This window comes from Myzus persicae, unplaced genomic scaffold (genome assembly GCF_001856785.1).
Source record: "Myzus persicae strain clone G006 unplaced genomic scaffold, MPER_G0061.0, whole genome shotgun sequence".
Taxonomy (NCBI): Eukaryota; Metazoa; Arthropoda; class Insecta; order Hemiptera; family Aphididae; genus Myzus; species Myzus persicae.
This window is the reverse complement of record NW_019104315.1, coordinates 1-15,228: the sequence shown is the minus strand read 5'-3', so window position 1 is coordinate 15,228 and position 15,228 is coordinate 1. Positions and strand designations below refer to the sequence as shown.

The window sequence follows — 15,228 nt, the reverse complement described above, 5'->3', positions numbered from 1 at the left end:
TATAGTGTATGCAATGTATGTTAAAAAAGAATAATATATTTGTCAAAAGCCTATTTTATAATTTTAAAATTGACTGAAAAATAAACATGAGATAAAAGACTCATATTATTTTATGTTTTACAATTTATTTTTATTGAATATACGTCGTTTTATAATTAATTTTATAGTAATAAGTTACAGGTAGGTAGGCAGTTGTTACTTGCTGGGTAGTTACATAAATAACAAATAACTATCAAATTTGAATTTGAATTTAAAACAATGTATGGATCAACATAATTTTCCACATTATTAAAATGTTTTATGTATGTAGATACAGAGCTAACATAAAGACTAGGATATTCGAGAATTAAAAACAAATTTAATTTATTTTTGGCTCCTAAAGTTTTAGATAAGAACCAATAATATTAAAGATCCAAGGAATTAATTTTATTGACAGAAAATAAAATTAAGGACTACAACTTATGAGTAACCCATGGTCTAAAAAAATAATTAATATTAAGTGTTGTTAATAGAAGTACCCTACAATTAAATAATTAAAATATAGTGACAGATTTACCCCGGGGTCCAGACCACCTTGATACTGATATATATATATATATATATATATATTAATTTTAATTTATATAATGCACTATACTCAAGGGCTGACCCAGTAGGTATTCTGTATATAATAATATTTTTAAGTTTCGATAAAATCAGTCCCCGTAATATTAATTCCCCAATATTCAGTTATATTGCAATGGTTAGGTTAGTTTATCTAGATATTTTTCCACAATATTACAACACTATTTCAGTTTTCATAACCATTTTTCTTTTTTAAAAATATTAAACTTGAGCAACAAACTAATATTACAGGTACTGCCACCATCATAAGAATTGACTTTAAAAAACCTCAAAAACTTAAAATATTTGATTACAAAGTAAAGGATAGAATTGATCACATATGAAAGGTGGGAAGAATTAATTAAGACAGTGATGGCTCGGTATATATTATATTGCTGTTCATTGAAATATAAGTAGTACAGCCATGAGTATTTTCAAAAATAATTAATATTGAATTATGTGCATATTTACATAATTGTGTGCCATAAGTGAGAGCAGACATCAGCAGGACATAATAAATATTATACCCTAAAAATACGTATAATTTAAAATGTGTTGCACTTGTATTCAAAATGACGGAATTGCATATTATGTTAACTATAACCACTAAATATTTATAACAGATATATACTGCTCTTACCTTCAAACCATAATTTCGGTTGATATAAATAAATACAAATACACTTAACATACACTACCATTGGAAAAACTTATGAAATCATTGTCAATAATCTTCTAGTTTATGTAACAAGTAGGTGATTCTATGGTTATATTATTCTCTTTCTAAATTTTCCAAATCAAACATTGGAGGTTAATATAAAACATGTCTTACAAATGAGGTATATTATTAAACTATGCAACACCTAACATCATGATCTAAAAACACATACTAATTTAAAGTTAGTTTTGAGATCAACATAATGTTCTCGGATGCCTGATTAAAATCATTTTCTATATCAGTTTTAAGAACAGCTATAATTAATTATGTGAAGTCAATTAACAATAAATGAGTAAATAATGAAGTCAGATATTGTCCAATTCATATTTACTATATGTTAATGCGTTTCAGTATTAACCCATAGCTCTCACAAAAGTATTTTAAAATAATAACTGTAGGCAATTTAAATTTTTGAATACTTGGATATAATATCAACATTTTATACTCAGTTCAAAATAAGATCATTAGCAATCAGACACTTCCTGTACCAAGTTCACACGCGAGACCAGACCAGTGCTTTGGAACAAAGCCATATCCATGCGCACAACTCAGCTACCGAGTAATAAATAATCTTATTTTGAACAGAGTATAGATAACTAAAATCTTAATGGGTGCCAAAATTATAATTCCCATATCCCCACAAATACGATGCACAGCCAGTTAAACATTGTTATTTTAATTGTTCTGTCACCGGATTGCATTGGAATACACATTTCCTCTTAATATTATTATTATACTAATTTAAATTTAGTTTATTCTTTTTCTTTGCACACCTCATAAAATGCCATATTAGCCTCAAATATATAAATTATTTAATGCTTTAAATATACTATAACCAGTAAAATTGAAATTGTATAGCTACACGGTGTTAAGGTAAGTTTTAAAACAGTAGTAAGATAATGAAAACAGTTTCTTGCTAAAATAAAATGTCATGTAGTTTAAAAATAGACAGGATTAGTATTATTGAAAGGTTTACAAACATAAATAAAAACAAAATAATATTAACTATTTAGAATGTATTATCAATTTATGTATCCAGAATACCAGACGTAAATGCATCAAACATTTTTAAGTAGACCACATATTGGACATTAATTATTGATTCAAATTATTTAATTGATACGTTTGACATTTAAATGGAAAATAAAAAATTAACTTAATTGTCCACAATTAGCGACAGTGATCTTTTTAGTAGTTTTGCCACTCTGAGTACCATAGGACTCGATTTTCTTGACAACATCCATACCATCGACAATAGCACCAAAAACAACATGTTTGGTGTCCAACCACGATGTCTTCACAGTGGTGACGAAAAATTGACTACCATTTGTATTTGCTCCAGCATTGGCCATTGACAGGATACCTGAAATACATTGGTTTGTTAAATTATTATTCATTTAACAAGTAAAAATAATCAGCAGTTATAATAGTGATATCAATAAAAGTAGAGCAACTATTATGATAATTTAAATTTAATTATTGTAAACTGTTTGATGATGACTTTGGTTAAATGTTTTATTATATTATTAAGCGATTGAAAAAAATCTTATGTTTTACTTTTCTTACTGACTCATATTTGCTTGATTTTGTTTTTAATGGAAGTGTTTAATGTCAAGATTAGCTATTTTAATTTATTAGTAGTAATTCGGACTAATTATGTAGTTGTTGGCATTTGGTGTGGATTTTTAAATGTAGGGTTAGATTAGGCACAGATTAACTACACCTCAAAATATAAAAATTATATACTGGCATTGCTTTAATATGGGTAGCCAGTATCTTTTTAAAAACATCTGTAAAAATTGTGCACTGCTTACAGCTAGTAAATGCATGATAAGATGAATACAATAAAAAGAAACTCACCAGGACCAGTGTGCTTCAAGGTAAAGTTTTCATCTTCAAACTTGTTTCCGTAGATAGATTTTCCTCCAGTGCCGTTGTGGTTGGTGAAATCACCACCTTGGCACATGAAGTTGGGAATGACACGGTGGAAAATGCTTCCTTTATACCCAAAACCTTTTTCGCCAGTACACAGAGCACGGAAATTTTCAGCTGTCTTAGGTACAACATCACTACGGAGCTAAAAAGTGTGGAAAAACTTTGCATTAATAAATAGACAAGGAGCAAGTTAGGACTTGATGTATTTGAATACATCATAATGGAATTTAATAGTTATTAAAAAACCATTTTTTTCCTTTAAATGTAGAATAGTAGGTCAAAATAAGTGTGGTAATAAATTATGCATATACTTAATTATATTAACAGTTTACCAACAAAGAACTTCCTCGCCCAGGATATTGTATATTTAGACGGTCGTTAGGACGGTATTAATGGCAGCATGAATGATGAGTGTATGGGTAAGAAGGTAATCATAGAAAATCTATGCTAGCGGTTAGATTAGGTTCACACAAACTCAATTTATTTTAAATTCCAAGAAAAATTACTGATTATATGGGAAACGTGTTGCATACAAACATCTTTTCAACTCATATTATAGAAGACAAATGATTTCGGTCAAGTACAAATGTCTCGCGACAACAGATGACATTCGATTCGTGTACTACAACAAAAATGAAGTGCAAAAGGGGAAGCTATTATGATCATGTATCTTTCCAATGGTAGCAGACATAACGCATTTCGGGACGTCTCAAAGCATTTCCAGTGGCCGAAATGAGGGGAACATCGGAAACATAAATGGCGTCATCGGGTCATGATTTCTGTCGTAGCAACCGAACACGAGAGGGTACGGAGATAAGCAATTCAGCATAGAAGTATGTTGGATGCGTTCCAAACGTCGGCGACAAGAATGTTCGATGAAATCGAACGTAGAGAAAACAATTCCGGATTTCGATACTACAGTCATGATCAAGGTGTGAGGCATGTGTGAGAGGTAAGAGAGCAAAAACTGACAAAACGAAAATGCTAATTCCGCACGTTTCGACGTGGTAAAAATGAAATCCGGCAAGAAACGCACGTACCCCTGCGATGAGAGGAGAGATAGAAACGCGCTCTCGGCAAACGTGTTTGGGAAAGTCAAAACGGGACGTATCGAAAAAAATTTGCGGCGTCTCCACTTACCTCAATTGTGATGCGGCCCAATGCTTCACCATCGGCAGCCATGTCGAAGAACACTTTCGGCAGACTCATTTTGGCGGTTGGTGCTTTTGGTTTCGTTGAGTATAAAAGGAATGAAGAGAGACCTCCGGCGTACGAGTGACTCGGAGCAGAGCAGTATTGTAATTGCCGGCGGGTGAACAAGCGAAACGTGGTGGACGCCATTGTGGTGCTCTTCTATGGTTTTCGAGGTTATGTGGCCCACAGACGCTACGACGTCCAAAGAGAATGGAAACTCGTCAGTGAGTGGCGACTTAACAATGTGCGCGCCCTCCGCGACGTTCGTTTGTAAATCGTCAGAATTTCAGGTCAGCGCGCCGGGGTCACCGCGTTTGCGTATGTCGACATTTATACTATTTGCCGTTAATATTTTTAAACCCTCAATGTCGTTGTCGAACACTCGAACGTCGATTAGTAGTTAGTACACTTGACTTTAGTAAGAATGTACCCAATACACGACAGTATTATAACTGCGCCATGAATCATGATCAATCCTAAATCTTAATATAATATTTAATTTAATCCTTGATCTTGATTTGAAAGCAGGAGCAATTGTCCGGAATTCCGAATTCACGACCACGCGTAGTCCCGTAGCCCGTAGGTACTACTTTTCTGGCTCACCGACAAGTATGATTGTATGAGGCATGAGCATTGACAATATAAATAGTAAATACTAAATACCTAAGTATTTATAATCTAAGGTACCTACTTATAATTATTTGTTATAGTAGTGGTATCGGATAAAAAGCCCCGAAAAAAATATTATCTTCAATTAGATAAATTGTATTAGAACTTAGTGTATATCATATCAGCTAGTGTTTGGATGGAATGTCGTTCATAAGCGTGATCAACGTTCACGTTCATATTTAGTGAACATTACGCAAACGTCACTCATTTTTATTAAATTGTACGTGTACGTTTATATTTTAATGAATTTGAACGATTTTTGAGACCCTCAATTAATTTGCAATTTACCTGTATGTTTAAAATATATTGATTAAATAATATTTTCTTATTATAATTCCTATAATAAAAAATTTAACAAACTACTTAGTGAACACATTAATTTTTGCAATGAAAATGAACGAGTTCCATTTTTAAGGACCGAACGAGAATGAATTCATTTTTTTAGTGAATGTTCCGTACACTGCATATTATAAACCTTACCTATATAGTATGTCCCAAAACTCCCGCATCACATATTACAGCAAATCATGCAATGTACTTACCTATATTGTTATTAAACGTATCTAGGAAAAAAAGAACACGGAAAAAAGATCAATTTTTAGAAATTTTAAACATTATCCCACTAATCAATATTTTTTCAAAAAAAAATTTTAATATAATGCATAGACACGTATGCTTTATTTTTGGTATTATTTATTATTATTATTATTATTTACTATAAAAAAAATACGAAACATAAATACAATAAAGCTTAGTATAATAATATAGAGTAAGATGCATAAAGTAAGATGCTAAATTTTTATACTTCAATTTTTTAAATACATTTGAAATGGAAATTTTAAAATTTAATAAAGGAGGTGAAAAAGTAGCTTTTGAAGGATATACTTATATCACAAAGCACAAAGGTAAAAACTATTTTACATGGAAATGTTCAACCAAAAATACGACAAATTGTGCTAGAATACTAAGGACTAGTATCTTGAAAACTGATCCTACCGTGACAACAGAACACAATCATCCTGCAAACCAATCCGAAGTAAATGTTATGAAAGCAGTATCAAAAATGAAATTAATGGCTAAGACATCCTGTACAAATACAGTCAAGATTTATGCTCGAGGTGTCTCCGAGTTAGATGAACGTTCTAAATCAAAAATTTATGTTTCGTATTTTTTTTTATAATAAATAATACCAAAAATATAGCATAAGTGTCTATGCATTGTATTAAAATTTTTTTTTTAAAAAATATTGATTAGTGGGACACTATTTAAAATTTTTAAAAATTGTTCTTTTTTTCCTTGGTCTTTTTTTACCGATTACCTTATTAAACAATATTAATATTGTACAAAATAAATCTAAATTAGATAATAGATATTATTGATTGTCGTATTGAGTAATAATAGAATTATATTTTAACATTAAGAACTAGTTTTTGAGTAAGATGTGATGTTATTCGTTAATCAATATGTCACTCTGTAAATATTACCAACAATTATTGATATATATATATATAATAATGTAGTAAATTCAATTATATTACATTACACTTTGCTGCCATATTTTAAAAATAGATATTAGCATCGCGAATATCCAGAAGGCTTAGCCTCCCTCCCCCTCATAGCCACTAAGCCCTCTCAAAAATGTTTGCCAAATTATAAAATCACTGTACAGTTCAGCGAAAAAATTTTAAGAAGCATTTTTTTCAAATATACATGGAACATTTCAAATGTTGAGAACATTTTCTTTAAAATATTATATATACATAGGTATATTATGTACATAGTACATATTATACGACAGGTGTCACCAATCAGTCGATCGCGGAAGCTTAATATTTATTGTGATCATTATAAAGTAATATTTAAATTATATTTAATACTCATTCATACATCTTACATTTATACCTACATTACATTTGTGTTTATACTTTGTATTTTATACTATACATTTATACATATATTTTGAAAAGGGTAACATAATATCAAAAATAATTTCTTAATTATATATTTTACAACTTATTGGGTATCAATTAACAAAATTTAAAATCAGAAATGAATGTAGCTAAAAATTGATTAAATAATGGCAACGCCAATTTGGGTATTGAAGATTTGAAAACCGCAGTCAGTAGAGAAATATTTCCGAATTTATACAAATTGCTACAAGTAGCACTCACTTTGCAAGTTAGCCCTGCAACTTGCGAGCTTAGTTTTACAGCTATGAGTAGAATTAAAACATGGGTGAGAACTATTATGATCTGAGATCGGTTTACTAATCTATCTATTCTTCATATTGAAAAAGACCTGACTAAAGGTGAGTAAAAGTATTGGAAGTGAAGATATTTAAAAATAAATTCTCAAAATTCTCCTGAATGCTGGTTTTAAAGTAAAATATTCATTATTGTTATTACCTAATTATTAATATGTTAATATTGTCTTTTATGCATTGTATTATTTTGTATCAATAAGCAAATAGATTTTTTCGGATAAAATACAATGTGAATATTAATGTTTAAATTTGGTAAATAATTGAACCCTAAATAGGTGTGGGGACGGAGCCCCCACTTTTTAGATTTATGAAAATAATTTTAGCCTCTTCCCCAACATTTTCAATATATTATATCCTTTTATAAAATTAATTTAGGTTGGTACGGGGCTGATAGCCTGGTGTGTACTTAATGATGAATTATCTTTTTTAATTACACTATTTTATCTTACTTTGTTTTAACATAATAGTTAAGCTTAGTTAGGCCAGGATGTACTCTGTTCTTCAGCTTTATTTAAGTTCGGAGTATAAAATATATTAGAACTTACCAATTACTATTTTCATTGATAATACAACATATAATATATCACTTATAAATTATAAAATTATTTATAAATACTTCTGAAAACTAGAAGCTAGTTAAATTTAATTATTTTTTCTTCAAGTGTTAGGTCACTCATTGGGATACTTACATTTGAATATTTTATGTGTTTAGATTTTGTTATTTATTTAATTTAAGGATAAAATAATAAGACATTAGTTTATTTAATTGCTATTTATTATTATTTTTTTTAGCCACTGTTGTAACACTAGATGAAAAAAATATTGAAGAGAACTAGTTAATAACTGTTAATGTTTTTTCTTCATCTAAAAATTATCATCAGCTTGTTATAATTTTCTAAACAATTCAAGTTATTCATTCATACACAAGAGTAAAATAAAAAAAAAAAATAGGAGAAAATTAGTTATATAATAATAAAAAAGATGGAATGTTTCCGATTCCTGAATAAAGTTAACATAAAATTCAGCATATTTTTAAATGAAATGTTAATAACAAAATATGTGTAAAAAGGCTTAAAGTTCTCCACAGTTAGCTACAACAACTTTCTTTTTGGTCTCTCCAGTATCAGTTCCATAACTCTCTAATTTTTTTACGACATCCATACCCTCGGTCACAGATCCAAAAACAACATGTTTACCATCTAACCATGTAGTCTTGACTGTAGTGATGAAAAATTGACTACCATTGGTATTTGGACCAGCATTAGCCATTGATAAAATACCTATGAAAACACAATCGTATATTAGCTTTTACTTATAATAAAACAATCAATTTTAAATTCATACCTGGTCCAGTATGTCTAAGGGTAAAGTTTTCGTCACCAAACTTGGCACCATAGATGGATTTGCCTCCAGTGCCATTATGATTGGTAAAGTCACCTCCTTGGCACATAAAGTTGGGGATGACACGATGGAAAACACTACCTTTATAACCGTAACCTTTTTCTCCAGTACACAAGGCACGGAAATTTTCAGCAGTTTTTGGCACAACGTCTTTTCGTAACTATAGCATAAAATAATTAATTTAATTAAAGCTAAAACAAGGTAGGCCATTATTTTTAAAGCTTATGAAATTGTAATAATTTTTTTTTTTAAGTAGGAAATAATATAATAGTAAGAAAAAGTGGGAAGTATTGCCGCTGAGTGGATTCTTTCATTGAGCAATTCAGTTAAGTATACAATATACCTATTATATAATTTTTACTCATTATCTATTCTTATTGCGCCCTAGGGTAAATATTGTAATATTGTAAACACTAAAAAAGGAAGTTGTAAGTATTACAATATTCATGTTAAAAAAATTCTCCATAATCAAAATTTAATTGATTTATAGTACGTCAATATATTTGTTTTTTTGTTTTTACGACATTTTAAATGTATAATGTATTAATTACAATCAACATTGATCGATTACTATGTACTAGTTTTCTCGTGGTATGTAAATAAATAATAGGTGTTTGAAAAAATAACGGTCGACCGGCCTACCGCCTCTTAACTTGGAGGTAAAAGACCCCAATTATTGAAAAAATTATATATTATGCGACATTGTCCACGTCATAATATTTAAAACACGCCTTGTCGCTTTGGTTATACATTGTAATAATTTGCATTGGATATTTCTGAACGCTTCTTGGAATAAAACATGGTATGACTAATAACTATAATGATACTACGGTGGGGGCACCGTAGGCCATCTAAATGAACGCTAAATTAGCCTAAACTCCAAACATAACCTCGTCGAACACCTGTGAGATGGCGAGTCACATCAAGTAATAACTAATAACCAGCATAGTTGTAGTAAACTTGTCTATGTACGGATAACATGTACCTCATAAGGTCGTAAGGCATGTAAGTAGATACGGCGCGCAATGATAGGACGCGATTATGACGGTTGTCTGTGCCGAACGTATGGGGGCCTGTCCATCCACATTACATAGTATCGATTTGCACTTAGAACGTGCACTGGAGAAAAATTGCAGAATGATTAGAAGCAACATTTTGTGGCAAAAAAAAAAAATTATTTTTTACGAACAAAAATATATCATAATTATAGCCCCCCTCCCCCTAACAACGAAAAATTGTACATTTTTGTGTCGGCGATGCCAAATCTAGACGAAATATCGGATGTCATTTGAGGACACAAATATAAAGCGCCGCGCCCACCCTTACACCTGAAAAACGTGCGTAGCTATATATTACTTGTACATAGGACACGATTATTTTTTTTTAACGTCTTAGCAACGAATGTCGAAGAGTAAAGGCGATTTTCGATGGCCGGCTACTCAGTTCTCCTACCCGCAAAAAATTTCAGAAATATTGTAGGCTCAAATGCACTGCCCGCCCTTGGACGATGGCATTATTTTATATTATTATTGTCGGGTAGGCACCAGCGCGGGACAACAACTTACTTCAATTACGATCCTGCCGGCCGGTTGTCCGTCGACGGTCATGTCGAAAAACACTTTCGGGTTGGCCATTGTGCGCGGGTGGGCGGCTGTACTGTCTTCACTGAAGAGACGTCGTCGAGATAGTATTCTTGTCTATGATAACGACTAAAAGCGATGGCGAGAAGAAAACGTTACTACAGAAATGGAAAAGTTTGAGCGCGCGACTAATCATTAAAGTTTTAACGTGGTAGTGCGGACTGCGGGACGATCGGGAGTCGGGACCGGCGGTCTAAAAATCGTCGTCAGACTATCGATACTCGGTATGCTCGATGGTTCGATAGTTGCAGCAGCAGCAGCTTGCTATGGAAAGCTTGTAACTTATGGAGTAATGGAGTATGGAGTACGTCCTAAACAATCGTTTCTCGTGTAATCGACAGTAGCTTATTATTTTTGTCAAACATCGATATCTTGATTTTGTCGCCAGTCAATATGGCGTCTGGTGGTAGGTGGTGGAGGTCAGCGGGGTGGTGGGGACCAGCGGGGTGGTTTGAAAATCGATAAATGGTCGCGTCGTCACGAAATGGTGGACAATTTTAAAACACACTCATGACACTCATGTACCACTCACTTACGTCCTCGGCTCCTCGCTATCTGGCTCATATATAGTGTATACAATTTGTATTCTTTTTGAAACTGGTGTAAGTCATATGAAATCGTGATCAAATTTCTATCTATTCCCCCTGTTTAAAATAGTTTGAAAACTTGTTATTTATAATTTATAACACACTCATAAATATTATTTCGTATTTTATTTTCATTTTCAAGAGCAACCTTGTCCAATGTCATTTTTAGCTAAATAAAAGTGCACTCGAAATTTTTGATTAAATTTGTTGGGTTTTAGCCTACAGCTTATTATTCTGATTAATTTAACCATAATAACATCAATGTTACATAATAAGAATTGTAGCCTGAAAAGGTTTACATTGGTAGATTAAAGATTAGAAATATTGAAAAAGTCTTATGTCTTTCTATCTATCGTCATTATCACTTTTGTAGGAGCAGTAAAACTAGTGCCACATTAGTAAGATTACTAAGTATAAATACTCAAATTGAGAGTGGTTTTTGATATCATATTGGAACTTTGAATGAATATCCAAAATAGACAATTTCCAGTACAAAAAAATCGTGAAAGGAACACGATTAACAAGTTTTTGATAAAATCAATTGTTGTAGGGTTGTAAAGTATAAAAAGTGTAAAATTCAAGACTTGATTTTCACCATTGTAGCAGGATTTTCTGCACATCAAATAATTAAAATAATATTTTGGCTCATTTTGAGCTATATATAGGTAGCCATTTTAAATTTATGATTTATTTTTGGATTTATAGTGATAACTGATAAACATTATTTCATAGTCTAAGACCTTGAAAATGTCTCACAAGGTTCCTCGTAAGTTTATCTTACAGCATTCTAAAAATATCAAAAATACAAGAGTGGAAATTTTTTTGTAGAATTTTTATTGTAGACAAAATTGAATATTTAGATGATAATTAATAATGATTTTTCCTCCAATAGTTTCGGTTTTTAAGCTGTAATTCAAAAAATATTAATCCAAGGGATTTTAAACTGATTATGTATTTTAATTTCAGTAACAGTGTCATAATCGATTTACCATGTTATCATAACTGTATGACAGTATGGATTTATAAGTTAAAATCAACATCTATAATATAAATACATTATATTATTATAATTATTATATATTGTCATATTTTAAGCAAAAATAAAGTTCAACATACTGTATTGCTAATAGCAAAATAAATTACAAATAGCAGTATAAATTGGTACAAAATATCAATAGAAATTAAAGATGGCGATATATTCTCATCATTGAATTCAAATTAAATTATTTAATAAATCCATTACAAAGACTTACTCAATGATGAGCAAACGCCTACAATACAGCAAGTTTTCAGAACAACTTCCCTGTTTTTAAAATAAAAAAAAATAATAATGTTATAATGATTTTATTATAATATATAAGTAATTTCATAAATTGGTTTTTTCTAGTAGGTAAGTAAGCAAACGCATTGTTAAAAGGAACGGTGTTAGAAAACAAAAAAATACCAAATTGATGTTAATTTAATACATTAGAATTTAAAGAAAAGCCAAATTTAAATTATTTTAGTCTTTAGAACTGCCTGGTTGATTTTCTTTGTCACCACCAACATCTCTTTTGCGTTGTACCATTTCACGCAAATTATTCTCACTTTCTTTTAAATTACCTTCCAAATATTGTTTAGTGTTCTAAAATAAAATAAAACCAATTAATATTTTATGTTAATCTTTTTTATTTGAAATAAACTTACTTCTAAGACAGTAATTTTTTGTTCGGTATCACTGTTAACTTTATCTAAGTTTTTAAATACTTCATCTCTTGGTGTTAATACAAATGCACGGCCTAAAGCTTCATATGTATTTACATCTTTTGGTATTTTCTACAGACAAAAAAAAAAAACATTTTAAAACCACTGCGGCTCTACAAGTACTTTAAATACCAGTATAAATGGCAAATGCAACAAACTAAAATTATCAATTATGAATTAAATGACTAATTATTTGTAATAATTTATTATTATAATGATCTACTTGTTCAAAATTTAGATTTGAGTACATTAAGATTTTTTCAAAAACATACATTTTTTGAGATAATAAGTGAGACTAGTTAAAAGAACTATTCTATTCCTATATACATGTTTATATAATATAAACAACACATTAATGTTATGTATTTATACACTTTAATACCTCTAGTTCTTGCTTAGTAAGAATATTATGTTGCTTTGTACGGCGAAGAGTATCAATTTGTAAATCAGCCAATTTTATTTTTTGAGATGCATATAATAGTTTTTCATGAAGTTCTTTGAATGCCTGAAACAATCATATAATTTACAATAGTTAAATATGTATTTTAGTATATAAATATGCAGTAGTTCTGGTTAATTTAATCATAATTGTATAATATTAAGCAATATATTCAATAAAACAGTTATATAAATATTAATTATCTGTTCAAACTTCTGACTTGGAATAAGAAATATTGATATCTAATACAATTGTTCATTTGATTGTATTATGACTGCAATACGAATAACTTAATTATATTTTCTTTTTTAGTGTTATGTCAAGATTTATAGCACATATTTTAAAATAAGTAAGCTACAAACTTATAACACTTGACTTTATGAACCATGAATAAATTGAAGGAACAGCACCAACATTTTTTTTCGAAGGGAACGGTTAAGGGCAGGTCAATTTTTTATAGGGACATGCTCAACAATTTTACTTCTGTCAATATTATAAAAATGAAATCAATAAAAACACATTAACAACTAACACATTTTTTTTAAAGAAAAGTTTCATGAAAGTTATACTAACATATTTATGTATGTGTAATGCATATTATATGCTTTATCTATGTATAATTAATAATATTTGTATAATATGACAATTATTGGCAAGTGATGTAAATATTTTGAGTGTAATGAGTTTTCTTGAGTTTTTATTAAGATAATAACTTATACTCTGAGTTTATTTACCAATGAACCACTGAATAGTGAGTAGCATGTAATGAGTAGTAGCATTGATTAAATATACAATATTGTATATTTAATCAATGGTAGTAGGAAGGTACGGGTACCAGTTACTTACTTGTGTTAATGTCTAAATCAATTTGAATATCCGATTTTAAACACATTGAATCGTGCTACATTTACCGATTACAGAAAGTAAAAATTAATATATAGTCAACATATTTAGTATTTACAAATTAATAGTATGTCCATCATGAATAAATACACTCATATGCTGTGAAGTACAGCGATTACCAACAATGGTCAATTAAAACATATGTTGAATCAGACTTAGTTGTTTACCTATTCAATTTGTAACCTTCTGCTAGGCATCTCTTGATGAAGGAACACTAAAAAGGATCATCGTAAGCTACTTATAAAGGATAATCATTCATAAGTATTAAATATTTTGGTTCATAGAAAATCAAAAGAATGTAATATCTAATATTTCTAAAAGGTAGGTAGGTAATTATAATATGATAAAAAAATTCATAAAAACTGAATAGCCTTAATGAACATTCACAAACAAATCAACTAATTCACTGTAAATTGTTTATTTAACAATTGATAACCACTTTGGAATGTGAAATTTATTTTTAAAAAAATGATGGTTTTTGTGGATCATAGGTAGGTTTGTTACATTAAGACTTTTTTTTATTGATAAAAGCAACAGTTATTAATTGAGAGAGCCTATTTGATGACATGCACACTATGGGAAGATTTAGTATCAAGAAGTAACAAAATTCAAAAGTAACAAAATAACGAAAGGTTTTACTTACATTTTTTAAGTCCATATCTACAGCCATATTTATGATTTCAATTATAATATAAAATGTTTAGTGATAGATGCAATATTATTATTATAAACGCAAATAAAAATATTGCAATATTTTAGAACCAAGAGTTGAGATAGATTTTGTTAGAGTGATTTATGATTTCGAATTAGGAATGAATGATTAACTAATAATAAGATAAAAAAAAAAATTAGATGAATATAAATAATAAATATCACAATAATATTATACCCACGCGACGAACAATGTTAACTGATAAGAGACCTTCGAAAAGTGATAGTGATTATCACCGACTTTGATATACCACTGAAGCTACCTAGGTATAGAATGGTCCTATACCATTACCCTCCAGGCCTGTCGAACATCTATGGAGGTAACTTATGAAGTGATAACATACGTTTAAAGTTTGAATCGTGGTTTGAACCTGATAAAAGAACATAATTAGGTATACAATTAAATATAGATATAAATAGTG

General features: G+C 29.8%; 3 protein-coding genes across 3 annotated transcripts; all 3 read right to left on the bottom strand.

The window, feature by feature from the left end:
• Positions 1-2,317: 2,317 nt before the first annotated feature.
• Positions 2,318-4,675, bottom strand: LOC111041103 (peptidyl-prolyl cis-trans isomerase-like). The gene is made up of 3 exons (XM_022325264.1): positions 4,397-4,675; positions 3,182-3,398; positions 2,318-2,684 (listed from the first exon to the last, which is right to left on the bottom strand). Exons 1-3 carry the CDS (start codon positions 4,595-4,597, stop codon positions 2,473-2,475), a joined length of 630 nt encoding a protein of 209 aa, XP_022180956.1. The 5' UTR covers positions 4,598-4,675; the 3' UTR covers positions 2,318-2,472.
• Positions 4,676-8,234: 3,559 nt separating this feature from the next.
• Positions 8,235-10,714, bottom strand: LOC111041108 (peptidyl-prolyl cis-trans isomerase-like). The gene is made up of 3 exons (XM_022325269.1): positions 10,349-10,714; positions 8,727-8,943; positions 8,235-8,662 (listed from the first exon to the last, which is right to left on the bottom strand). The coding sequence occupies exons 1-3, from the start codon at positions 10,415-10,417 to the stop codon at positions 8,454-8,456; spliced, it is 495 nt and encodes a 164-aa protein (XP_022180961.1). The 5' UTR covers positions 10,418-10,714; the 3' UTR covers positions 8,235-8,453.
• Positions 10,715-12,069: 1,355 nt separating this feature from the next.
• Positions 12,070-14,977, bottom strand: LOC111041107 (prefoldin subunit 1-like). Its single transcript, XM_022325268.1, has 4 exons — positions 14,739-14,977; positions 13,136-13,258; positions 12,697-12,825; positions 12,070-12,634 (listed from the first exon to the last, which is right to left on the bottom strand). The coding sequence occupies exons 1-4, from the start codon at positions 14,763-14,765 to the stop codon at positions 12,512-12,514; spliced, it is 402 nt and encodes a 133-aa protein (XP_022180960.1). The 5' UTR covers positions 14,766-14,977; the 3' UTR covers positions 12,070-12,511.
• Between the last annotated feature and the right edge of the window lie 251 nt (positions 14,978-15,228).

Excerpts from the sequence above, each read along its gene's own strand:
- LOC111041103 (XM_022325264.1), bottom strand. The coding sequence starts at position 4,597 with ATGGCGTCCACCACGTTTCGCTTGTTCACCCGCCGGCAATTACAATAC. Across the intron at positions 3,399-4,396 it reads TGGGCCGCATCACAATTGAG|CTCCGTAGTGATGTTGTACC; the intron begins GTAAGTGGAGAC and ends CACACTTTTTAG. Across the intron at positions 2,685-3,181 it reads CTTGAAGCACACTGGTCCTG|GTATCCTGTCAATGGCCAAT; the intron begins GTGAGTTTCTTT and ends AATGTATTTCAG.
- LOC111041108 (XM_022325269.1), bottom strand. The coding sequence starts at position 10,417 with ATGGCCAACCCGAAAGTGTTTTTCGACATGACCGTCGACGGACAACCG. Across the intron at positions 8,944-10,348 it reads CCGGCAGGATCGTAATTGAA|TTACGAAAAGACGTTGTGCC; the intron begins GTAAGTTGTTGT and ends TTTATGCTATAG. Across the intron at positions 8,663-8,726 it reads CCTTAGACATACTGGACCAG|GTATTTTATCAATGGCTAAT; the intron begins GTATGAATTTAA and ends GTGTTTTCATAG.
- LOC111041107 (XM_022325268.1), bottom strand. The coding sequence starts at position 14,765 with ATGGCTGTAGATATGGACTTAAAAAAT. Across the intron at positions 12,826-13,135 it reads TTACTAAGCAAGAACTAGAG|AAAATACCAAAAGATGTAAA; the intron begins GTATTAAAGTGT and ends TTTTGTCTGTAG. Across the intron at positions 12,635-12,696 it reads AAAAAATTACTGTCTTAGAA|AACACTAAACAATATTTGGA; the intron begins GTAAGTTTATTT and ends ATTTTATTTTAG.